The 27,741-nt window shown below is 34.6% G+C and overlaps 1 protein-coding gene across 1 annotated transcript in view; it reads right to left on the bottom strand.

Annotated features, from left to right (window-relative positions):
* The window catches only part of Dlic (dynein light intermediate chain), a 225,422-nt gene that overhangs the window by 98,354 nt on the left and 99,327 nt on the right, over positions 1–27,741 (bottom strand). The window contains exons 6-8 of the mRNA XM_090401278.1: positions 23,593–23,686; positions 19,447–19,582; positions 1,183–1,294 (exon numbers count right to left, since the gene is read on the bottom strand). Coding sequence (XP_090257404.1) covers positions 1,183–1,294; positions 19,447–19,582; positions 23,593–23,686 — 342 coding nt within the window. The remainder of the gene's footprint in view (positions 1–1,182; positions 1,295–19,446; positions 19,583–23,592; positions 23,687–27,741) is intronic.

Raw genomic sequence — 27,741 nt, 5'->3', positions numbered from 1 at the left:
AGGGAATTTGTGGTTGCAGTGGCTCATGGTGGAAATACTACAAATGTTTAAGTTACTAAAATGGGTTTTACAGGATTGATGTATAGGAAACTTTTTAGAATTTGGTTGGAGGAGACAGGGCAAGAGGTTTCTTGAAAACTGAATGAATGAAAACCCTGGAAAATGAATAAGAGCATAGTTAGCAAGGAAGTCAGGATTAAATTTTTCACATGGAAAGTGGCAAATGAGTGTAATGAACTGCCAAAGTCTGCTGTAAACTTTATCAGTAAATGACTTCAAGGAGAGGTGATAAGATAGGTATTGTGTGGACCTCATGGATGAGTCTCTCTGGATTCTTGTGATTATAACTTTTGATTAGCTTCTATATCCTACAATAAGGATAATTATCTTTGCAGTTTACAAAAGTAGTATTCTCTATTCTGATAATCTATTCTGGGTTCTCCAAACAAATGTTCAGTAAATCAGAGAATTCTGATTTACTAACTGAGATGCATATTTTCTACTTTTCTTATTCTGTTTTTCAGAACTGATCCTATGATTATACTAAACATATCGTCATCTGAGCAGTGGTTATAGTATCTCTTCAGATATGCAGAAAATTTTAAACTGCCAGAACAGCTATTACTAATGGGAACTGTAAGGATTTGAAGATGAACTAACCTTATTATTAAAGTTAACTGCTCTGGAACTTTAAAATGTTCTTTTATAGCCCAGACTCATGATGAGGAACTTCACATATTACTCAAAAGATGGATGGCTAGTTAGGTGTTTTATATTATGCCAAAGCAACTAAAGGCTATGAGGCAATTATATTATGTCTACAAATTGTTAGTGTTAGCCTGATTACAGGCTATGTGGTATGAAAATATCTCAAATTCCAGAAATAAAAATTTGACACTTCTCATGAGAGAGACTAGCTCATTTGGTTACAAAGCCTTCATAAATGTTCCTTTTATACTGCAATGGGACTGAACCCAGGTTTCAAACCACAGAGTGTCATGGTTACAGACTATGCTAGGAAGTACTATTATTCAGAAGAAAAAACAGAAATGACAATCCCAGACTGAACATAACTCATGATTAACAATTATATTAAAAAAAAGAAAATTGGCACACAGAGAGTATAAAAAAAAATTAGGCTATAATTTGTTATCTGTATGAGGAATATAAATATTTCAATACCTTTCTAGTCATTGGTTTAATAATAACTTCTGTATAGTTGTCATCTGGATTTACTGAAGTGATATTCTCATATAGGATAGCTATCTTCTTATCGTTATCCCAGCCTGAAGGTCTGTAATAAATAACATACTTTTACAAGCAGTTGGTTTTATTTTGATTTTCTAATTCCCACTTTCCAAATATGCCTACAGAATGAAACATGACTGTATATGCTATACAGGGTGTTCGGGATAAATTTGACAGTTTCGTAAGGAAAAAGAAAATCTTCTTTGTATCTATTAAATTTAATGAATTGACAAAAAAACATTACAGGCAGAGTTAATTACAATACTATCAACAAGATTTACTCAAAATAACCACCATTAGCATCGATCACAGCTTCAATTCTGCTTCGGAACCTCGAACAAGCTGATGCTACAGTCTCCCTGGGAAGGGCCGCAAAAACTGTTTTAATTTTATCCATTAACTGGGCTTTTGTATTACTGGAAGTGCGATTGGTGTCTTTTTCAACTGCACCCCATACAAAATAATCCATGGGGTTAAGGTCTGGGGAGTTTGGAGGCCAAACATTTGGACTGGTGAAGTCGTAGAAATTTTCAGACAACCATTTTTGACTTTTCCCAGAGGTGTGGCAAGGGGCCGAATCCTGCTGCCATACATACGGCCTACCATTGGCTACCCTTGTTATCCAGGGCTTGACTACAGTTAGCAACTCCACGAACAAAGCCCGAATTCCAATGCCAGGGTTCTTCAACACCTGTTCCTGCAGATTTGCGAGGAATTCTGCTGTACGAACGCAATCAGATCGTCTGCTAGGGATCTTTCTTCTTGCTACATCCTCGTAGTCACCATTGCAAGTCTCTAGTTCATGCCTGATTGTTTTTACTGTATTCAGGGAGCATTGGGCAGCAGTCGTAATATCCTTATTTTGATGGCGGGCACGAATCATCATGATACAAGTTATTCTCTTCCATGATTCAGGTGGGTTCCAGCTATCCATCCTTTCTGACATCTTGTATATGAATGAAGAAGGGTCCAAACTTTTAAATGAAGAGAAGTGTGTGTTAATACATGTAACTTACGGAAAAATATAATTAATTATAAATATGTCAAATTTATCCCGAACACCCTGTATATATATATATATATATATATATATATACAGTCATGTGTTATTCTGAATGCATTTTTGTGTGCATGTGTACACACACACACACACACACACACACACAACAAAGAGAATAAGAAAGAATCTCATTGATATTGTAATTAATGCATAATTACAAGTCTACAAAATAAGAAATAACATTAATAAAAAATTTCCATATAATCAACTTTTTTATGTGATGTGCTTTTTTTTAAAACCTATTAGTACATTCATACTGGGATAAGCACTTTTTTCCCTATTTTTTTTTTTTGTATTTTTTTTTAATTTATTTATTTACATAAATCCAGATATCCTGCTATAAGGAACAAACATGGTACTTGCCATTTTAAGCCGCCAATAAAGGGGGGAGGGGACAATAATATTTCTTTCTTTCTTTTTTTTAATTTTTTTAATAATAATAATAATAAAACTAGTAGTCAACAATTCTATTGAGTACTGATTTTTCTCACTCGAGCTTTTTTCATATTAAGCAATGATAGTACTACAGGAAAACCTCACTTAACACGAATTTGATATGTGCGATAATCACTTAGCACAATTGAGTGAAATGATGCCATTTTCCGCTTTCAGTGAGTGATTAATCAGTTAACATGATTTTTTTACGTTATGCGAAATTTTTGTTGCCAATCTGCAGCGCGTCTAGAAGCTGGAGTCATTGAGAGATATATCAAAGTGCCACTAGTAATACAATTGTGTAATAATAATTGTGCGAGACCTGGGATATAGCAAGTCTATAGTTTAGATTATATTAAATAAGAGCAAAGAATACAAAGAACAAGGAAAAATTGCTACTGCTTCTTTAAAGCATGCAGATCACCCGAAATAGAAGCCATTTAATGATCGAGATGGAGCGTCTTCTTTCACTCTGGATTGAGGATTATAACCAAAAAAGAATACATCTTAGTACAGGGAATATTCTGGCAAAAGCTCTATATTTTTATCTCATTGAAAGAGACCAAATTTCAAGAGGAATGCGAAAGCTTTACTGTGAGTTTAGGATGGTTTGACTGTTTTAAAAATCAAACTGGACTGCATAACAGAAGAATAAATGGGGAATCTGCTACTGCTGATAAAGATTCTGCAGCTAAGTTTCCTGAAGAATTGCAAAGGATAATTCAGGAGGGCGATTATGATGATCGACAAATATTCAGCATCAACAAAATTGGTCTCTTTTGGAAGCGTATGTTTTCCAATGAAATCTTTACTAGCTAAAACTGAAGCATCTCAACCAGGATACAAAGTATCTAAATATTGTCTTATGCTTTTATTAGGAGGCAATACAAAAGGTGACTTTAAAGTTAAGCCTATGTTAGTTTATTGTGTGCAAAATCCAAGATGTAACATTACTGAAGAAATCAGCACAATTAGAAAAGAACTTGGATTTAATGAACTGAATAATGAAGATGTGAGAAACTTGCTCAATTCCCATTCAGAAAATTTAAGTGAGAATGATCTTCTTCAACTAGAAGAACAGCATGCATATGAAGAAGATAAGGAGTGAAAACAAGAAGAGAATGTTATGAACTAAGAAGTTAACTGCAAAAGAACTTGAGCTAGTTTTCAATCAAATTGAGTATGCTAAGGAAATTTTGTTCAATGCCGATTCTGATATGGAACGAAGCTTCAAAGTGCGTCGAAATCTTGATAAAGCCATCGCCAGCTATCGTAAATTGCATGACAAGATGAAAAACTTGAGCACGATTCAAACATCTTTACTTAATTTTTTTTTTTTTTTTTTTTTTTTGTAAAAGAGTAGCTCAATTAAATGTTTAGACATTAAATAAAAATTTAAGCAGTTGATTTTTATTAATTTCGATGATTTTTTTCCTTCAATATAGCTTATACTGTATTTTTTTTTTTCCAAATTTACTTTAACTGATGGATGAAGTATAATTATTCCTATTGTTTATTGTATTCACTTAACGTGATTTTGCTTAGCACACATTAATTGATGGATTATTTAATCGTATTAAGCGAGGTTTTCCTGTATATATCAGCTGTAACAAATTTGGAATGAAGATCAGCAATAAAAACACCAAAACTAATAAAACAGGCAGAAACATAAAAACCTTCATTTGCGTCAATCAAAAAACCTCAATGGAGAACCTGCAGAACAAATAAAATATTTCATCTATTTAGGCACAGTTTTTAGTGAAGATGGCAAATTAAATTCGGAAAGAGACAACAGAATAACCAAAGCTAGTATGATTTGAAGCTGACTGAATAAATTTATATGGATATTAATTAGGGGAACCTGAATAGATGGCATCAATGGCAGAATGATATTAAAAAAAAATGAAAATATCAGGAAGGAACTTGATACTGCTTGCAAACAAGAATGTTGAATAGAGCTAATCTAAGATAGTATGGTCACTTAAAATGGAAGAAGAAATGTTAACAAAACACTGTTTTCTTAACATTTCTTTGATGCAAAGATGAAAGAAAAAGAGACCCAGATGGAAGGTCTAGGTGGATTGATTCAGTCAGAAATGCCTTAGAAGAATGAAATATTAGATACTGAAAATTACATACCATATTGGAGTGCTGACAAGTAATACACTAATTTGGAGAAAAATGTTGATAGGAGATTAATAGTAGTGTAAACTTAATGATGTAGTGCTGTCATATAGCCTGAACACCCCTTGATGAAGACAATAATTTAGTACATTTATAAAAGAAAATCATCTGCAAAGAGTAAGGAACTAAGCTTAATATCTAGTATTTGAAAATCAAATCAGATTTAATATCACTTTCCTTAACAATATACTGTAGTTCATACAAAATACATTGAAGTCTGCACAGACTTCAACGTTTCAACGTTGAATATATATACACTAACTTTCCGTGATGTTTACAATTATTTCCTCTATGTTTTACTGGTTATTTCTTTTTAATGTGAACCTGAAGAAGGCTGATACAAGCTGAAACTAGTTGTGCTATTAAACTTTGTTTTCATTTTTCTCGGTTTCTAGTCATTCAATTATTTAAATATATATATATATATATATATATATATAAACATTCTCAGACAGAAATAAATAAATATCTTAAATCTGAAATCTTTTGCACTCACACATAGATAAGTTTTTATTTAATACACTTTTTTTTTTCCTGCATAGAATGTAGGTTGCTGTTATAAATCATAAGACTATAAAAACAGAAGTTCACACAACTACACAAGATTTCGGATTCAAGATTTAAGATTTCACAAATCTTAAATTTCTAAGATTTCTGAAAACAAATACAGTGGCTTGTGTAGTCCCGTGGAAATGGCACCAGGCTGCCAAAAGAAAGGCCTAAGTTTGTTTCTAGTCAATGACTAGACCAGTTCTCAAATTAGCTGATCTCTGGCACAGACAATTACAGTTAATTCTCCTGGAAACTTGGGTTTTAAAACCTGCAACTTAAGATAACTGACCACAGAACTTAACTATTGCAAACAATAACATATTTGTTGGGGTTCATTGGATAGCAAGAGTTGTTTGCCATACACTCTACTACAGATGCCATATAAAATCACTGATAGTTTGAGCCAGCTATCTGTGATTTAAGTTTCAGTAAGGAAATACCGTGAGTAGACATATTACTAACTATTATAATAACGGAATTAACTCACATAAATTATTCTTTATTCATAGAATTTTCACCTGAGTATCACAGGCATCATCAGTACAGATACAAGGCTAATTAAACAATAACTGTTATATTCACAAAGTGTGACCTAGGTAGCTAAGGTAAAATTTCCTAAATTTATTTAATTATTATTATTACTATTTATATATTTATTTTTTATTTATTTAAATTTAATTATTTAGTTATTTAATTATTAAATAATAATTATTTAATTATTCAATTATAATAATTTAAAAAAAATGTATATATATATATATATATATATTTTAAAAACATAGATTTAATGACTAAAAACCTAGATAACTAACTTATAAAGATTTTATTAAGAATAATACAACTAGTTTCAGCTTATAACAGCCTTCCTTGGGTATTCTTAAAGGAAAAGAATAGTAATAAACATTGAAGTATCTAAACAAACTGGAAATTACAGGTAAAAATTGCCACACATAATTGATACATAAAAAACGTATTTTTTCAAGTTGTTCTAACAGGCGTGCCATTGTTTATTGCAAGTGTGCATGCAGGCTCATGTGAACGCCAATATTGAATAACTGCAGCATGGCTATTTGGGATGTTATAACTCAAATTGTTGTTTAAGTGGACAGGGTTCAGCAGGATTTCCCTTGATTCTACAATTTTCCTCTCAAACTCATCATCACAGCGAAAGATATTTTCTGATCAATCCCAGCAAACGGAGTGGCTTTGTTGATCATCATTAGGATTATTTGAAAAAAGAATGACTGGATAACGCAGTTGCATGAGATCTTTTGTAAGAGATGTCTCTCTTATTCTCTTCTATACGTTGTTGAATAGATTTGTTAGTTTGTCCAAAATAAGGGATATTGCAATCTCACCATAATTAATATACACCTGGATATTTTAGGTTGCGATGAGTAGGTTTTGGATGGCTGATTAGAGAACGGATTTTAAGAAATGTGGTGAAGAACGTCCTGATATTATATTTTTTAAGGACTTTAGCTAATTTTTTAGAGACTGTGCTAATGTATGGAATGGAGATGCTACCTTTAAAATTAATAGTTTCTGTTGTGCACTGCCTAGGAGGATCCAGAAGAAATTTCTTAATCGTTTTTCAGAGTATCCATTTTGTTTAAAGATAAGAGTGAGGTGATTTATTTCTTTTTTGTAGTTCATGTGGTTCATTCAAGAGACAGCGTGCTCTGTGTCCTGAGGTAGATATAGTTCCAAGTTTTTGTGGCGGAAAATGATGAGAAAGATTATGCAGATATCTATTAGTATGAGTAGGTTTTCTGTATATAGAGGTTTTTAATCTTTCAGAGCATCGTGTAAGCATGACATCCAGGAAAGCTAAGGAGTTATTATTTTCTAGATCAGCAGTAAATTTTATATTAGGATGTTGGATGTTTAGATGATGAAGAAAATCTGTGAGAGATGTGTGCCCGTGATTCCAAATAATGAATATATCATCAATGTATCGTTTTCAAACTTTTGATTTAAGCGAGAAGGAAGATATGGCTTTCGTTTCAAAATCTTCGAGGAAGATGTTAGCTAGAACTTGGGACAAAGGATTGCCCATTGCCAGGCCTTGTTTTTGTTGGTAAACAGAGTCCTGATATCTGAAGTAACCAGAATGAATGCAATGTTTTAATAAAGTAAACATTTTTTTGGATAATTTGTCCTTTAGTAATGTAAGTACCTCATCCGTAGGAACGTTAGTAAATAAAGATATATTGTCAAAACTTGCTAGACTGTCATTTTTATTGATGGGAATATCTTTTATATGCGAATGCGAAACAAAATCTGTGGTGTTTTTGATGAAAGATGAAGATTTATTAGAGAAACACTTGAGGTACTTTGCTAGATATTTTGAAAGTTTATACATATTAGTCGATTCCTTCTATAACAACTGAGTAAAAGCCAATTATCACACACACACACACACACACACACATATATATGTGTGTGTGTGTGTGTGTGATCGTAGGCTTTTACTCAGTTGTTGTGATACATTTTAAAACATATATTTAATGACTTAAAAAACCGAGATAACTTATAAAATTTAATGAGAATAATACAACTAGTTTCGGCTTATAACAGCCTTCCCTCAGGTATTCATAAAGGAAAAGAATAATAATAAACATTGAAGTATCTGAAACAACTGGAAATTACAGGTAAAAATTGCCACACATAATTGACACATAAAAAATGTTGTATTTTTTTCAAGTTGTTCTAACAGGCGTGCCATTGTTTATTGCAAGTGTGTGTGCGGCTCACATGAATGCCAATATTGAATAACTGCAGCATGGCTATCTGGGATGTTATAACTCAGGGTTCAGCAGGATTTCAAGGGAAATCCTGCTGAACCCTGTCCACTTAAACAACAATTTGAGTTATAACATCCCAGATAGCCATGCTGCAGTTATTCAATATTGGCGTTCACGCACACTTGCAATAAACAATGGCACGCCTGTTAGAACAACTTGAAAAAATACAACGTTTTTTATGTATCAATTATGTGTGGCAATTTTTACCTGTAATTTCCAGTTGTTTTAGATACTTCAATGTTTATTACTATTCTTTTCCTTTATGAATACCTGAGTAAGTCTGTTATAAGTTATCTCGGTTTTTTAAGTCATTAAATCTATGTTTTAAAATATAAATATATATGTGTATACAATTATATGTTAGGAAAGATTTGCTGCTTTATAAAGTACTATCTCCCACAAGGGGGAAAGACGTAGATCATCGGATCTGTTTAGGTTACGGGAGTGAAGTAATGTTTCACATGTTTCTTTGCATAGCCATTCCATTAGGAACCAACATTTGTGAATGACTTTTGTCTTGTTCCACTTAACTCTATGTCTGGTGTTGATGGCATGTTCTGCAATTCCTGTTCGGGTTCAAGGTACTGGATATACGACTGGTTTTCTTCTAACCGGACCTGAGCAGATCTTCCTGTTTGTCTGAAATATGATAATCCACACAAGCAGGGAATCTGGTAGACGCCTGGATAGCTGAGATGTGGGAGCTTGTCCTTTGGAGACATTAGGAACGTGGAGATTTTTCTGATGGGTCAAAAAGCCACATAGATATTTAGTGGTTTTAGCACCTTAGCTATGCGTTCACTAACCCCGTGTACATAAGGGATAGGTATACACGTAGGTTCTTCTGTACTTGAAGAGGACGCTGGAGCACGACTACTTAAAGCTCTTTTTATGAAGGACTTCTTATAGCCATTGGATATGAAGGAGGAATTAATATACTGTAATTCTTTTTGTAAAAGTTCCTCTGAAGAACAAAAGGAGTTGGCTCTATGAACTAGTGTTTTTATAGTACCTGCCATTTGGCTGGGATGGTGATGTGATTCAGCATGGATGTACTGGCCTGTATGAGTCTCTTTCCTATGGACTGTGAATTGTAGATAACCATTTGGTTGGCGAAGAATCAAAAGGTCTAGAAAGGCTAACTGCTTATATATTTCTACTTCTGGCGTGAACTGGATCCTTGGATGAAGGATCAAAAGGCAGGTACTATAAAAATACTAGTTCATAGAGCCAACTCCTTTTGTTCTTCAGAAGAACTTTTACAAAAAGAATTACAGTATATTAATTCCTCCTTCATATCCAATGGCTATAAGAAGTCCTTCATAAAAAGAGCTTTAAGTAGTCATGCTCCAGCATCTTCTTCAAGTACAGAAGAACCTACACGTAAACCTATCCCCTATGTACACGGGGTTAGTGAACGCATAGCTAAGGTACTAAAACCACTAAATATCTGTGTGGCTTTTTGACCCATCAGAAAAATCTCCACATTTCTAATGTCTCCAAAGGACAAGCTCCCACATCTCAGCTATCCAGGTGTCTACCAGATTCCCTGCTCGTGTGGATTATCATATTTCGAACAAACAAGAAGATCTGCTCAGGTCCGGTTAGAAGAACACCAGTCGTACATCCAGTACCTCAAACCCAAACAGTCTGGAATTGCAGAACATGACATCAACACCAGACATAGAGTTAAGTGGAACAAGACAAAAGTCATTCATAAAAGTCAGTTCCTAATGGAACGGCTATACAAAGAAACATGTGAAACATTACTTCACTCCCCTAACCTAAACAGATTCGATGGTCTACGTTTTTCCCCTTGTGGGAGATAATACTTTATAAAGCAGCAAATCTTTCCTAACATATATAAAAAATATATGTTAGGAAAGATTATATATAAAATAAAATATAAATTTTATAAAATAAAATATATAAAATAAAATAAAAAATTTTAATTATTATTTAATAATTAAATAACCAAATAATTAAAGTTAAATAATTAAAAATAAATAAATAAATAATAATAATAATAATTAAATTTAGGAAATTTAACCTTAGCTACTTAGGTGGCACTTTGTGAATATAACAGTTGTTTAATTAGCCTTGTACCTATACTGATGATGCCTGTGATAATCAGGTGAAAATTCTACGAATAAAGAATAATTTACGCGAGTTAATTCCGTTATTATAATACTGACAAACAATGACAAACAGGTTGCTCACCAGTTTCCAAAAAATTTAGGGTTAAATGACCTTCCTTCCTATTCTAGTTTAAATTTAGTTAAAGTAGTAAGAAAAATAAGCAGCATAAAACTTGAAACTGAATTTCAACCCACAAGAATTATACTAAAGATGAAATGTACAGCAGCATAAATAATCAAGATAATCATTGTTGACAGGTGCAGTGTATGAATTGCCTAATGGATGCTTTTAATCACATAAAAGACATCTGGAGAGGAAAAAAACTGCTAATGGAAGTCTGTATGGATATGAAACAGCATGTGCTGGCAGCGTTACAAAAAAGTAACAGGGAAAAAAAAATAAATAAAACAAATCAATAATATATCATACAGAACCAGCAATACATTTATTTTGAAAATTTGAAGGGTAACATTTGTAGTTCTCTATTTCTTTATTTGTCAGGTAATGTAAAGGAGAGAGGAAGAAAACTTCTGGAGTTCCAAAAAAGAGGTGTAACACCATTTAAAGATGAATCCTAAGTTTGGTACTTCATAAACAAAAAATAAATATTACCAACAAAGATCAATTCCACACACACACACACACACACAAAAGAGATGGGGTGCTTAAGGGCCAAACTGTATAACTGAGAGGAGCCCTCCACATAGCCTTTAAAGGAATGCGGAGAACCAAGGGCTTCTGACCTAATGTCCAATCCTTACCTTCTTGTGGTGCACCCTGTTGGGTATCTACCTGTATGCTGAACGAACGAGGATGAACTGACAATTTCGAATTTAGCCGACCAAATTGTATTCCTATTGGATAAACTAAAATACAAAATGATAGTACAACATGACAAAATTTCATGGTGGCTGGAGCTTCGCCGGGTTAAACAAGGTCCCTGTTGTTTTTGCTGGGAACGGCAAACAGCGAAAAGTCAGCTACTGGAACAAATCTGAAAACACACCCCAACTCAACATCACCAGAGTTAAAGATCGGTACTATCAACATAAGAAGCCTGAATGGCAAAGAAATGGAGCTAGCTGAGGAATTAGATAAGTACCAGATCGACATAATAGGGATGACTGAAACAAAAAAGACAAAAACTGGTGAGATCTTTCTGAGCAATAAATGCAAAATGTTATATTCAGGAAATGACAATCAAGGAAAAGAAGGAGTAGCCATAGTATTCAACACAAAATACGAGGCTAATCTTCTTGAATGGCAGGCAGTCTCAAGTAGAGTGATGTGGGCAAATATGAGAATGGGTAACTGGACAATGAGACTTTTTTGTGCCTATGGTCCCACAGAAGGTTCTCCTAAGGTAGAAGTGGAGGAATTTTTTGATGCTTTAGAAAAAGCAACTGACACAATGACAAAAGGAAAAGTTGGTTCTTGTTGGGGATCTAAATAGCAGAGTAAGAAGTGATTGTCAGACATACAAAAATGTTTTGGGAAAATTTGGAGAAAAGAGCAAAGCTAATAATAATGGCAAATACCTGTTGGATTTCTGCTCAGGACATGAACTCGTTATTACTAAAACCATGTTCCAACATAAAAATGTGCACAAATTCACATGGAGAGAAGAAGCAAGGAATAAAAAAAGTCTCATTGACTATGTTATTGTTGAGAGTGATGTTTTCTCCCTGGTGCAGGACACCAAAGTGTACAGAGGATTTGAAATTGGAAGTGATCACTATTTAATCTTGAGCAGGATAAAATTGAATTTCATATTGAAAAGAATGACATGTAAGAAAGTTTTAAAGCGAATAAAAGTTGACCAGCTCTCAGATGTGAACTGTAGACTAAAATACACAAAGATTATTGAAGGAAAAATGAAAGAGTTTGAGAACAGGAATCAAACCTTGGAGATTCAGTGGCAAACTCTGAAGAAAACATTGATTGATTCAGCTAGAGAGGCATGTGGTGAAGTTCTCTGCAAGGATAGAAATATCAGAACTCCATGGTGGACACAGGAAGTTAAAGAGGCAGTGAAGGAAAAGAAGAAAGCATATCAAAAGTTCCTGGCAAATAAGCCAGCTTTTGCTCTTAGAGAATACAGAGACAAATGTAAGAAAGCTAAACAGTGTGTAAAACTAGCTAAACAAAAGTCATGGGAGGACTTTGGCAAGAATATGGAAAATAAATATCAAGAAGGTGGCAAAATATTCTGGAGGTTGTTGAAGAAACTTAGGAATGGAGGAAAGAGTGCTGTAAAAGGAGTTAGAGATGATAAAGGTGAAATGAAAACGGGAGAAAAAGATATTCTTGAAGTATGAGTAATAACTTTGAAAATTTGCTAAATGAAACAAGCAGTGATGACAGCACAGTGATAAAAAACACTGACCAGGCATGCAGTTAGGAATACATATCCATACTTGAAGTAGAAAATGCCATCAAAGGCTTGAAATGTGGAAAGGCAGCAGGAGTAGATGATATTCAACCAGAAATGCTGAAGTATGGTGGTATAACAGTCTTACAGTGGCTGCACTGCATAGTTCAGAATGCCTGGACAGAGGGATGAATTCCCAATGATTGGCGTAGAGCTCTCATAGTACCCATATATAAAAAGGGAAATAAAACTGAATGTGAAAATTACAGAGGTATTTCCCCTATTGAGTGTTCATGGCAAGATCTATGCAAGTATACTTGAGAAATGGTTGAGAAGAATTCTGGAAGAAAAGCTTGGTAAAGAACAAGCTGGATTCAGGCCAAATAGAGGCTGTCAGGATCAGATTTTCACTTTACGACAAATAGTTGAGAAATCATGGGAATATAACAAAGATCTGTATTTAAGTTTTGTCGATTTGGAAAAGGCATATGACAAGGTGCCAAGAGAGAAGCTATTCAATACGCTACAGTTATATGGTGTCAGTGGGGCATTATATCAAGCAAGACTCAGTCTTTATTTGAGTTGTAAGTCAGCAGTTAGAATTGAAGGAAGTACAGGAAGATGGTTTAATGTTAAATCTGGTGTGAGACAAGGATGTGCATTATCCCCCTCTGTTATTCATAATCTATATGGATCACATTATGAAGGAAAGTTGTATTAAACATGATATCAAAATTGGAGATGTTAATTAATGTCAGCTCTTTGCTTTATGCAGACAATGTTATACTTCTGAATAACTCTGCTACAAGTTTGCAAGATTCCCTGACTAAATTGAATAACCGTTGTAATAGATATGGTATAAGGATTCAGCATTAAAAAGACAAAGACAATGAAAATAGGTAGAATTGTTGAAAATGTCAACTGTGTTGTGAATGGAGAACCTGTGGAACAAGTAAAACATTTCAGCTACTTAAGGCACAATTTTTAGTGAAGATGGTAAATTAAATATGGAAATAAACAGAATCAACAAAGCTGGTATGGTGGGAAGTCAATTGAATAAATTCATATGGAATAAGAGAGAAATTAGTCGGAACACTAAATTAGCTGTATACAAGACATTGTTCAAACCAGTTTTAATTTAGAGATCTGAGAGCTGGGTCAGAAGTAAAACACTTGACCAAAGACTAGAGACTGCAGATATGAGAGTCCTGAGAAAGATTAGAGGCGTGAAAAGATGCCATCAATGGCAATATCATATTAAAAATGAGAATATTAGGAAAGAACTTGACATAGTCAGCATCCAGGAATGCATTAGCAGAGCTAATCTCAGGTGGTATGGTCACTTAAACAGAATGGGCAAGGAAAGATTAGCAAAACAAGTGTTCTCTGCCAAGTTGGCAGGAAAATGACCCAGAGGAAGACCAAGATATAGGTGGTTTGATACGGTACAAAGTGCTTTAGACGATAGAAATATAAGATCTGGTAATGTTTGAATCTTGACAAGTAACAGATTGATTTGGAGGAAAATTGTCGATAGGAAGTTAGTAATGATGTAAATTTTTCATGTAGTACTATCGTATCCTGTACACCCCCTTGAGGGTACATGGCAGGAATTTGATGTTGATGATGATTGGAATAGAAGTCATGATTAGTTAACATCAAATAATGCTTTCCAGTAATTGTTCTCTACTCATATTAATATCTGTTAAGATTGGCCACAGGTATCCAAAATCAAGACTTTTATTTCAGGAAAGTGAAATGTAGCAATATGCTTCAAAGTAGGATACTACTACTTCTGAAAAATCAGATAAATTACTCAATTTTCTTATAGTTGGTATTAGAAGAGCCCAGTGTTTTCCATAATCAATGAGTACAGAAATAAAATGGGAACAATGACAAACAATAAAGTTTGCAAATTTTGTGTTTCCAGAATGTGAAACCAAGAAATTCATCATCATATGATTCACAAGAAAGATGTTAAAGATCATCACTGGCTCTCTGTGGACATGCACCATGTCATGAAGCAGAAACACTTTTTGGACAGAGGCAATTTATTATTATTTAATCTTGGAAATCCTGAATCACATCCCAACTCAACATCACCAGAGTTCAAGATCGATACTATCAACATAAGAAGCCTGAATGGCAAAGAAATGGAGCTAGCTGAGGAATTAGATAAGTACCAGATCAATATAATAGGGGTGACTGAAACAAAAAACACAAAAACTGGTGAAATCTTTCTAAACAATAAATACAAAATGTTATATTCAGGCAATAGCAATCAGGGAAAAGAAGGCATAGCTATAGGTCAACATTAAATACAAGGCTAATCTTCTTGAATGGCAGATAATATCAAGTAGAGTGATTGGCAAATATCAGAATGGGGAACTGAACAATGAGACTTATTTGTGCCTATAGTCCCACAAAAGGTTCTACTAAGGTAGAAGTGGAGGAATTTTTTTGAGGCTTTAGAGAAAGCAACTGACACCATGAAACAGCAGAGTAGGTAATGATTGTCAGACAAAAAAATATTTTGGGAAAATTTGGAGAAGAGAACAAAGCTAACAATAATAATGGCAAATACTTGTTGGATTTCTGCTCAGGACATGGACTGGTTACTAACACCATGTTCCAACATAACAATGTTCATAAATTCACATGGAGAGGAAGAGGTAAGGAATATGAAAAGTCTCATTGACTATGTTATTGTTGATAGTGATGTTTTCTCACTGGTGCAAGAGACTATTATTATTATCAGACACCTCCAGGGAGTCCAAGGACTCATCGAGGGAGGGCACCTGCTCTACAGCTCTGTCTCCACCATTCAAATCCACCAACTGACCTGAGCTACACCAATGCCATCTACCACCGACCAACACCACCACTAGTTTTTTCCTCAGACAATCACAAACATCCATGCCCATGGCAGGATTTGATCCCACAGCCTTTGGCTGGAGAGTGAATACACTAACTACTCAGTCAGCCAGGCCGGCAGAGAGTGTAACTCTATGTAACTCAGCCGACTAGAGTATAAAGAAGATTTGAAATTGGAAGTGATCACCATTTAGTCTTGAGCAGGATAAAATTGAATTTCATACTAGAGACCACAGAAGACTAGAGTCCTGAGAAAGATTAGGGGTGTGAACAGATGGCATCAATGGCAATATCACAGTAAAAAAAGGATATTATGAAAGAACTTGACATTGTTAGTATCCAGGAATGTGTTAGCATAGCTGATCTTAGGTGGTATGGTCACTTAAACAGAATGGTAGAGGAAAGATTAGCAAAACAATGTTTTCTGCCAGGTTGGCAGGAAAAAGACCCAGAGGAAGACCAAGATATAAGTGGAATGATACAAGTAAAAAGTGCCTTAGAAAAGAGAAATATAAGATCTGATACTGTTGGTGTCTTGACAGATAACAGATGGATTTGGAGGAAAATTGTTGATAGGATTAGTAATGATAAGTTTTTCATGCAGAACTATTATAATATCCTGCACACCCCTTGAGATCTGGATTCAAATCCCCTCTAGGAAACAAACCTATTTATAAAGGCTTTTCAAATGAAGTACATCGCAGAAATTTGATGATTTTTTTTTTAAATATTAAAGAGCATATTGTGATATTATTTGTACTAGTGTGGTCTGCAGGAACGAAATCAGCCTGAAACATTTCCTTACTATCTCTCGGCCAACAATACTTTTCTACATTACTGACAGTACTTTGTCAATGTTAGAATTTCCAATTTATTATTCTATGTGGGAATAAATTATTTCTTCTTATATGCATGGATTGTCTGCCAATAGATGTCACTTAATATGACACTGTATAACTACAAAAGAAACAGTGTGTGTATATGTATTCCTCTGAAATAGATGTACACATAAGTATATAAGAAATAAATGCACGCATATGCATGTATTCCAATCTTTCAATGAATCTTGTATCCCAGGGAGAGAGAAATACTATATTTGAAACACTGCAACAGACAATGAGGTATTTTCACCTACAGAAACATTTATAAGAAACACATTTAGGATTCAGCTTCCAATTTAATATTCTGAAATGGTTCATTGCTCAATAAATGAAATAAAAAAAGGGTTGATAAAAACTCATTGATTACCCTCTTAAATAACTGTTTTTAAAATATTGGAGATGATGTTTAGAGTTAAATAATTTCCATCAAAGCTGGAAAGATATGGGTTGAAATGCCCTCTAAGAAATAAACATATTTATAAAGGCTTTTCAAATGAAGACAAATCAGCCAGTCTTTTACAACAGTAGCAGGGTTTTCCCTTCTCAGAAACCTGTACGTGCTCTTTGGGCTGCAAAATGAGCAAAACGGCACATGCAATTAAGAGACAATATGCTGACCTTGAAGCCTCAGTTGCTTCAGCCATATTCCCAAATAACCTAATCCACTCACTGAAGTGTTATTGTAGGTTGCCATAGTAGTCATCCATCACTTCATGCAAATACAAACAATCATGCCATTCAATATTTTCTGTGACTGACATTAAAAGAGAAAAATATATAACTGGAAAAACAAAATCTCAATAAACAAGTTGATAGATCACATAAACTGCCAAATGGGTAAAGAATAATGCTACTGAAAGGACTGTGGATTCTGTTGGCCAGGAATTCAAGTATTTACTCCTGTGAGGTTTATACAAGAACCATATGGAGAGAGGTGCTGTATACAGCTAAATATCACCACCAAGCAATGGACAGCAGACTCCTCAAAATCTATGGTATGAAGTGGAGAATCACAATGCACATGATTCAAACTGATGGAAGTGCTTTAAGTATGGTAACTTTAAAGAGAACATTATTTACCAGTATATTTTCTCCTAGTTTGGACTAGGAGTCCTTATCATAGTTTAGCACAACAAATACTAAATTCTATGTTCACATTTTGGACAATTCTGTGGTGGTTCAATCAAATCCCACGTTTGAATATTAATATAATAAAACATCATGCCATACTAAGGGGGACTTTGGTGACATGATTTGAGAAAATGAAAATCCCATGGTTTGGGAATGCAAAGGTTGACAGGCAATTATACAGCCACAATGTGAACTGTATGATACAGAGAAAGTTTGGAAAGAATTAGAAATTTAGTTAATGCTAACACAGCCAATTTAAGTACAGAAACCACTGCCATTTTGTTAAGGTACAAGCCAAAATACTTGTTTATCAACATTTTGGAAGTATACCTAATAGGGAGAAGCATCTGTAACTGAAGCCAAAGATGGGAATGCACCTTTGGTCTTTCTCATCTTTATTCCAAAGATGGGAATGCACTCATAGTCAAACACATTGATATTCTGAAAATAAACAGTCTGAAACCAGATGTATGATTTTGCATCAATATGTATGCATTCCAATCTTTCAATGAATCTTGTATCCTAGAGGAGCTATGGAATGGATATTTAACTTTACACTAATTTTTACTGACATGATGGGTCTTAAGGTTCAAAGTTATATTGAAAGAATTTCTTTAATGTTTTTAACTTCTGCTGATAAATAATGTCCTGATTATAGCAAATTTTTGTTACAAACTGGAATGAATTACAAAGATGCAAATATTAAATTGTACACAGAATTTACTTAATTTAAGGAATAAACATCGACAAGAGATAAACAGTAATTTGTTAGTATTTGAAACACTGTGTGTAAACAAATATTAAGAAAAATTTATCTTTAAATTTTCAAATAATTCCTAACTATTAAATCTGAATTCAATACATAAAAATATAAAGGGAATCTAAAGCAACAGAATACACTAAACAGAGCTTATATAACAGCTGGAAGCAATCCTTCTCGATGTGCAGATCTGGGCAAACTTTACCCACACACTAAATTACATGTTTTAGGCTGGTTGGCTGTGTTTTCATTTTAACACTGATAACTCATTTGCATTTTATTATTATTCATCCTGATTTGATACATATGTATCCTGGTTTTAATACACTTTGTAATACAACAATGAATTTTATATGCATATATGCAGAAATTGAATACCAGAAACACAGAAACCCCAACAAAAATTCATTAAAAAAAATATCCAGATAGCATGCCAATCTCCAAGAAAGATCCGATTTCTTTTCTTGGGGTGATTTACACTATCTTTCTGTCAAACACATCATACCATAGTCTCCTCAAGCTTTCAAAACACTGTGTCCTTTTCCATTCAATACACTGCTAAGACTACACAAATTTCAAATCTGCATTACCTAAGAAATATCGTCTCAAATACTGGTCTGGTGCACCAAAATCATCTGAAAAACACTTAATGTTTTTCAGAAGAACAAGAATTACAGTAAATAGACATGTTTCACGTGGACTCATTCCAATCACTTCCTCACAAGTTATTGCTGATTAACATGTATTCACTATTCAGATTAAAAACCTACAGAATCAGTTTGTGTACTCCTCAGTCACTGAAGAGTTCAAGACTGTAGATGGGATAATCATAAATAAATAAATATGTATATCTTTTCAGCATTTCTTCTGTTTTCTGTATTAACCAAAATTTTCATTATCAAAGCTCTATCACATCACATGTGGAGCAACTAACAGTAATGTTTTGTTATTGATAAATTCTGAGATAATTTCTTGATATAAGCTAACAGAACAATGATACTTACATGAAAACTGCATCCTTCTCAACAACAAGTGCAGGTGTTTTGAAAGGAAAATTATATATTCGGTGGACTAGATACTTATGTAGGAGATCACAGTTCTTATCTTCTTTTACTGATGCATAAAAGAGTGAAGCACCATCTATTTTTTAGCAGTTAATGATAAATAAATTCAATTTGCTATAGATCATAAATATATATACATACACAGAGAAACAAAATTAAGCAATTACTCTATTTCTATACATAAATGTCTTTGTTTATGACATTGTTTTAGCCACTTTAGTTGAACAAAAAAAAAATTAATGAAAAATAAATAAAATCGCAGAAGAGTGGTACAAGGAAATTTATGATTATTATTATTTTTTTTGCTACAGAGCATTTGACTGCTGAAACTGAGAGCTTGAACAAAGTACAAATGTAAAATATCTTTGATTAGTGACCAGAAAACTATCAAATCCCAGAAAAGTAACATAAGGGATGATGCATGCATGCCATGATTTGTTTTATTTTTAGAGTACTACAAGTTGGAATATAGCTCATAGTTTCCAGGCGGTTAGCCTAGTGGCTTTGCACTTCACAACCATATGCCTGGGGAAGGAGTGTCCTAGGTTCGATTCCCATCAACGACGTGAGGAGCTCAAGGATTTTCCTCAGCCATAGTCAAGTTAGCCGGTCTTGGGTGTGGACAGCAGGGTTTTTTCCGCCAGTTTATCTGGTGTTTTTCATCCCACAAGCAGGCAAACCGGTCTGAGGACACACATCGATTACAGTCAGGAATACTGACCCAGCCATAGGTCTGATTCGTCAGCCTATGCTGGTTCGGAGCCCGGATAAAATTTGAAGGGGACTAGATGGTACCGTGAACTCCCATAAAAAGGGGGAACGCTGTATCGTCACATGGAATTTATTTATTTATTTACTACAAGTTGAAATTAATATTTGAAACTTGGTATACATATAAAATGACTATGAGTTAAATATTCATGATCCCCCCCCCCCCCAACAACAAAAAGGATTATGTCAAGTTTCAAAGAGAATGAGTTCTTTTAATACCTTTCCATCTGAATCAGATAAGTGGTCTGGACTTTTTATCACAGCAATTCAAAATGAGTGTTTTATTTATGTAGAATGTTTCCATTATACTTTAGTTGGACATGCTTGATTCATGCGCTTTTTTTGTATTTAAAAACATAAGGAATATCATCATCAAATTCCTGCCATGTACCCTCAAGAGATGTACAGTTCATATGTTATTAATTTTCACAGTATTGAAGACAACACAGAATGATAATAAAATAATATTTATTAACTTATGTGCTGATATTTCACTGGTATTATACCTAGCATCTTCAGAGCACAAAAACAGTTTGTCACAGTACGTGAAACAACAATTTGTTGTTTGTCATCAATACCGTGAAAATAAATAACATGCAGTTTGAACACATAATAAGCCTTTCCAAGTATAGGGTATCATATATCAAAATATATGAGATTCAATATAGTAAGATATCCCTGAAATATTACCTCATGTAATGCCTGACTTTTTCAGTTGTATGGTACTCAGGATTCCACCATGATTTTGGATAGAGTAGAAATCAAGATGGTATTTTTGGAATTACTGATGTCGCTACTAGCACATGCATCACTACTTTGTTTCATATGAAGGTGAGTTAGCCAATCTCATAGGAAGGTGGAAGGGTTTTTCCCCCAAAGAGAAATTCAGGTTTTTCATTCTAGAAAAGTCAAACCAGTCAGAAGTCCTACAGTCTTTATAGACCTATTCACTAAGCTGCACCATAATCTCAAATAACAACAATAACAGTTATAGGAACTGCTCTGTTGACAGTATCTGATTGGTTGTCACAGGAAATAAATTAAGTGGATCTGGTCAATTTTCCTGGACATCCATGAAAGGGAATATGGGTCTTGTGAGTATACTCTGGAAATCCCAGAAAAGTAATCGCTTCCACACGTTCTTTTCAATCATATAAACAGCAAAAATATCACAGGGAAGCTGACTGTACAGAATACAAGTGGATAGACATATGAAAAATAAAGTAGAGAAGAGATGACATCATCATGCTGATGCTATCCCATATTCCATAGAGTACTGTGTTCATTAAAGCTGTCCATAAAAATTATGTTGGGGAGGCCAATAATATAAGATTGGTCTGAGTTAACTCAGAACTCTGTGATAAATAAATAGAACATTTTGGAATATATATATATAAAAAAAAAAAACCTCAATGAAATGAAATGCAAATAAAAACAGCTTCCAGAGGCATTAAGTAGGACATGCCAAAAAAGAGATATGATGCCCACAAAAATATTTTCTGGAAGTTGACATAACCAGGCCCTCTGAAGTGTAAACATTGCAACACTTTTATATCTCCATATTTAAAGCATTTCTGGTCAAATATCATGTATTCCAAACTGCCTTTTCACATTTCAGGTTTTGATGACATTTTCTACTTCAAGTATTATAGCTACAACTCCATGCACAGGTCCATCTCCAGTTCTGTCCTTAAGAATAAGAGTCAAATGCCTTAATGTAAGATCTTCACTAAGTTTTAAATATGCCTCTAACAGACAAGTTTATGTTTCCACAGAAGAAACCTTACATCACTGATATTTTGGTAGAATCAATAACAGTTCCATTATAAGAATCACTATTCCATTGGCTTTGTAGCATTATCTGATTTTTGAAAGGCCAAGAGCCTACCTTTCTATAGCGTCTGTTTTGTCATTTAATTTTGGAAAGTATGGATGGTCAGTATCTCTTCCTCTGAAAAAAGTGCTTAATACACTGATATGTCTATCAGAAGTTGTGTTTACTTTAAATTCAATATATACAGAAGTATCTACTTAATCTGAGGAGTGTCTGCAGTTTTTTTTTTTTTTTTTTTATACTCTTGCCATGATTTTTTTGAAAGCCGGGTTCTCATTTGGCAGGATCATTTGAGGTCATAACAATCCATGCAGTTAATATACTCCAAAGAGAAGCACTCACAGTCATAAAGTTTAGGTATTGCAAACTTGTCATATTGAGCAAGACACCATGTATTTGTGTCCATTTTGATATTTTCTGGAATTTGACATAACCAGGCCCTCTGAATTATGCAGTGTAACCACTGCAACACTTTTGTATCTCCATATTTGAGCATTTCTGGTCAAATATCATCTATTCCAAGCTTCCTTTTTCACATTTCAAGTTTTGATGACATTTTCTACTTCAAGTATTAATATGTATTCTTGATTGCATTCCTGTTGAGTGTTTACTACCACCACGCTGTCATTGCTTGTTTGGTTTAATAATCTTTCAAAGTAATTACTCCAAACATCGAGGATACCCTTACCTTTAGTTTTCATGTCACCTTTGATTCCTTTTACAGTACTCTTTCCCCTATTTCTAAGCTTTTTCAATAGCCTCCAGAACATTTTGCCACCCTCCTGATATTTACCTTCTATATTCTTACTAGTCTTCCCATGATTTTTGTTTAGTTAACTTTTACATAGAGTTTAACTCTCTTACATTTTTCTCTGTATTCTTTTAGGGCATCTGCTAAATCATTTGCTATGAACTTTTGGTATGATTTTTCTTTTTCACAACTGCTTCTTGTGTCCACCATGGTATTCTTATTTTTCTATTCTTGCAGACAACTTCACCACATGCTTCCAAAGCTAAATCAATCAATATTTTCTTCAGAGTTTGCCACTGAGATTCTAAGATTTGGTTCTTGTTTTTGCACTGTTTCATTTTTAATTCAATAATTTTTGGGCTCAACTTAATTCTTTTTAAAACTTTCTTACATAGTATTCTTTTCAATATAATATTAAAACTACTTAAAACTAAGTGATTGTTTCTTCAAATTTCAGCTATCCCAAATCCTCTGTACACTCCCGTATCTTGAACCAGCATGAAAACATCACTATCTGCAATGACATAGTGAATGAGGCGTTTCTTATTTAGTAATGTGACTAGTCTAGCCTGAGCAGAAACCCAACAGATACTTACCATTATTATTAGCATTGCCCTTTTCTCCAAATTTTCCCAAAATTTTTCTATATGCATACAGAAATCAAACTTCAAACGAAAAAAAAAAAAAAAGAAAAAAAAAAAAAAAAAAAAAAAAAAAGTGAAAAGGATACACATAAGGCAAAACTTTCTTACAGCTTGCTGAATAAAGTCGAAATGTTCATCTTTATAGTCATATTCCTTTTCTAAAGTAGACATATAATCTGTCTGCAGAAGAAAAAGAAAACAAATCGTTAAAAAACTGAAAAAGAAATCTAAGAGTTAAATCACTTTTTTTAAAAACATGACATAGCAATACAACATACTGATAATGTCTAAATAGAGATTACTAAGAAAGTGAGAATTTACATCACCACATATATAAATAATATACAATTAAAAAGCAATTTAAGGATGAAAATATGTTGAACAGTGAGACCATTTAACATTATCTGGTATACAAAGTATCACCAGACTTGGGCACAGTTTCCTTTTCAATTTATTTTGATTCAGTTGATTATGGCTCAAGCAACTAAGGTAGTAAGGTCACTGTATTATATATTTTAAATGCATGCATTCTCTGGCTGTTTCACTTATGTAGCCGGATGAGATACCGTAGCAGATAAATGAATAGAAAATCTTTACCGTAAGGTAAAGGAGAAGTGAAGAATTCTTGTGTAGAGGCTTAAGTGCTGTGAGGACATTATGTTGGAGGTTTAATGGATTTTTTACAACACTCAAAAAGAATTAAAATAGAATTTAATACTTCCTATATTTCGTCCTAGTCACTAGGACATCTACGGGGATTACAAAAACAATTAATGTAACATGCACACAAAAACTTACAATACTAAGCCCAACCACGTGGGTGACGCTAAAGTCCTATCTAGGTGGAGCGCCCTCTAAGGGCGGTAGTAGGTGGCCTGGAATGTAAGGTGGGACCTCTGGTGATGAGTGTTTCCCAAATCTTCGGGAGCTTAATGCAACCGTATTTGTTAAGATTTGGTTGGTTTCTGAGAGCTGCTGCTGCTTCTAAGAAAAGTCTCTCTTTCTTGAATTTGCTGTGGTGGAGCATGGTGGTTTTCTTCCATAATACTCTGTGGGTGGTGTCCAAAACATGGTCAGCCAAGCCTGAATGGCCATAGTTGTGTTTAACGATGTACGACTTGTGTTCCGCCAGGCAGATGGATGCTGATCTGCCTGTCTGTCCAAAGTACGCAAGCTTACAGGAACAGGGTACTTTGTAAACTCCAGGCAGAGAGAGAGGAGGGAGCTGATCTTTCGTAGAATGGATAAGGGTAGCAAGTTTGCGGTAGGGCTTGCGTACGGACGCGTACGCAAGCCCTACCCTACCGCAAGCTTGCGTACTTTGGACAGACAGGCAGATCAGCATCCATCCGCCTGGCGGAACACAAGTCGTACATCGTTAAACACAACTATGGCCATTCAGGCTTGGCTGACCATGTTTTGGACACCACCCACAGAGTATCATGCTGTGTGTAGGTTATACTTTTTTAGTATCTTGGCTATTTTTTCCGAAGTGCCACGGATGTAGGGTATGGTGATGGCATTTTTAAATTATTGTTGACGAGAGGGACGGGGAATGGGGGAGGAATTGATTATTTTTTTGATACTGTGTTCGTTGTAGCCATTGGAGAGGAAAGTTCTGTGTATGTGGTTAAGCTCGGTAATGAGGGCGGTTCCACTGGAACAAAGATTGTGGGCTCTCTTGGTAAGGGTTTTAATGATGCCATATTGTTGTGAGGGGTGGTGGTGGGAGAGTTTGTGAATGTATCTGCCTGTGTGTGTGGGATTTCTGTATACAGTGAAGGCAAGTGTATCATTAGGCAGGTGCATGACTAGGGTGTCTAGGAAGGGTAAACAATTGTTCTTTTCCTTTTCCATAGTAAACTGGATTCTTGGATGTAGGCTATTGAGATGACCGAGGAAGGAGTCTAATGTGTCTGGGCCATGAGGCCAAATAGAGAACACATCATCTACATATCTTAGCCAGATAGAAGGTTTGAGTGGGGCTGAGTCTATGGCTCGTTTTTCGAAATCTTGCCTTCAAACCTTCTATCTTGCTAAGATATGTAGATGATGTGTTCTCTATTTGGCCTCATGGCCCAGACACATTAGACTCCTTCCTCGGTCATCTCAATAGCCTACATCCAAGAATCCAGTTTACTATGGAAAAGGAAAAGAACAATTGTTTACCCTTCCTAGACACCTTAGTCACGCGCCTGCCTAATGATACACTTGCCTTCACTGTATACAGAAATCCCACATACACAGGCAGATACATTCACAAACTCTCCCACCACCACCCCTCACAACAATATGGCATCATTAAAACCCTTACCAAGAGAGCCCACAATCTTTGTTCCAGTGGAACCGCCCTGAATACTGAGCTTAACCACATACACAGAACTTTCCTCTCCAATGGCTACAGCGAACACAGTATCAAAAAAATAATCAATTCCTCCCCCATTCCCCGTCCCTCTCGTCAACAAGAATTTAAAAATGCCATCACCATACCCTACATCCGTGGCACTTCGGAAAAAATAGCCAAGATACTAAAAAAGTATAACCTACACACAGCATATAAGCCCTACCGCAAACTTGCTATCCTTATCCATTCTACGAAAGATCAGCTCCCTCCTCTCTCTCTCTGCCTGGAGTTTACAAAGTACCCTGTTCCTGTAAGCTTGCGTACTTTGGACAGACAGGCAGATCAGCATCCATCTGCCTGGCGGAACACAAGTCGTACATCGTTAAACACAACTATGGCCATTCAGGCTTGGCTGACCATGTTTTGGACACCACCCACAGAGTATCATGGAAGAAAACCACCATGCTCCACCACAGCAAATTCAAGAAAGAGAGACTTTTCTTAGAAGCAGCAGCAGCTCTCAGAAACCAACCAACCAAATCTTAACAAATACGGTTGCATTAAGCTCCCGAAGATTTGGGAAACACTCATCACCAGAGGTCCCACCTTACATTCCAGGCAACCTACTACCGCCCTTAGAGGGCGCTCCACCTAGATAGGACTTTAGTGTCACCCACGTGGTTGGGCTTAGTATTGTAAGTTTTTGTGTGCACGTTACATTAATTGTTTTTGTAATCCCCGTAGATGTCCTAGTGACTAGGACGAAATATAGGAAGTATTAAATTCTATTTTAATTCTTTTTGAGTGTTGTAAAAAATAAAGAGAAGTGAAGAAATAAGAAAGAAAGAAAGAATAACATTGTTGCAAGAGAGCAGACTTTTCATGATGAATTTGTGGACCAAGGAATATGGCTACCAACTTTAAAAATTCACAAACCGGGGTGTGTGTGTGTGTGTGTGTGTGTGTGTGTGTGTGTGTGTGTGTGTGTGGGAGGGGGGGGTACACATACAGGCATATGAGCATTCAGTTTAACTCATCAGAATTGTTTGTTATTCGATAATGCACAATAATTATTATTAATAATAAAAATCCCATCCACACTTCCTTTATCATTTCTTTTAGCACATATGTATCACAGAAATAAATAAAATGGATATTATATATAGTTTACATCTTTATTAATACATACTATTAGTGATTATAATTAGAGTCCTGTTACATTCTAATAAAGAATGATTTAAGTATAACTAAGAGGGTGTGTTCATGATGCACTATCAATCTATGGAATGTAAAAATGAGTAAGATACTTTCATAAGGACCTACATAGAATTAACAATGGCTGAAACTAGAAATTAATATCTTATTACAGGTCCTAGTTTAAAAATTCATTTCCCCCTTTTTTTTTCTTTTCTTTAAAATTCTAATGTCTTGTTCACAAAATTGAGGATTTTCAGACAGCTTCAGACATGTAAAGATTTGGACTGTTTCAGGTAAAATGGGATGGATAGCTATCTTACTAAGGAAATTTATTGCAAAAACTTCTCCCTTGATGAGACTAACTCCAGGAGAATTATGATAACAATAATAAAAGCTATCTAGTGTAGCATTATAATTAACTGGTTTTTTAGATGATCCTTAAAATATATATTAGTATGCATCCAATACCAATATATATATTTAATTTATTGGATTTTTTTTGGCTATTTATATGTATTTATATGTATTTGTTTCATGATAAATACATCTGAAATACATGGTTTCCCTTTTCATCTTGCAATATAATAAAATTATGCCCATTTCCTACTCTATGTTATATCTAATTTTTTTAAAAAAAAAATGAACAGTAGTGCAACATTCTGCCTCTAAAATATCAAAATAAATGCATTGTTAT

This window comes from Typopeltis vanoorti, chromosome 12 (assembly GCF_054136105.1).
Source record: "Typopeltis vanoorti isolate ZY-2024b chromosome 12, IOZ_Tvanoo_1.0, whole genome shotgun sequence".
Classification (NCBI taxonomy): Eukaryota; Metazoa; Arthropoda; class Arachnida; order Uropygi; family Thelyphonidae; genus Typopeltis; species Typopeltis vanoorti.
This window is presented reverse-complemented; position numbering and strand designations above follow the sequence as displayed.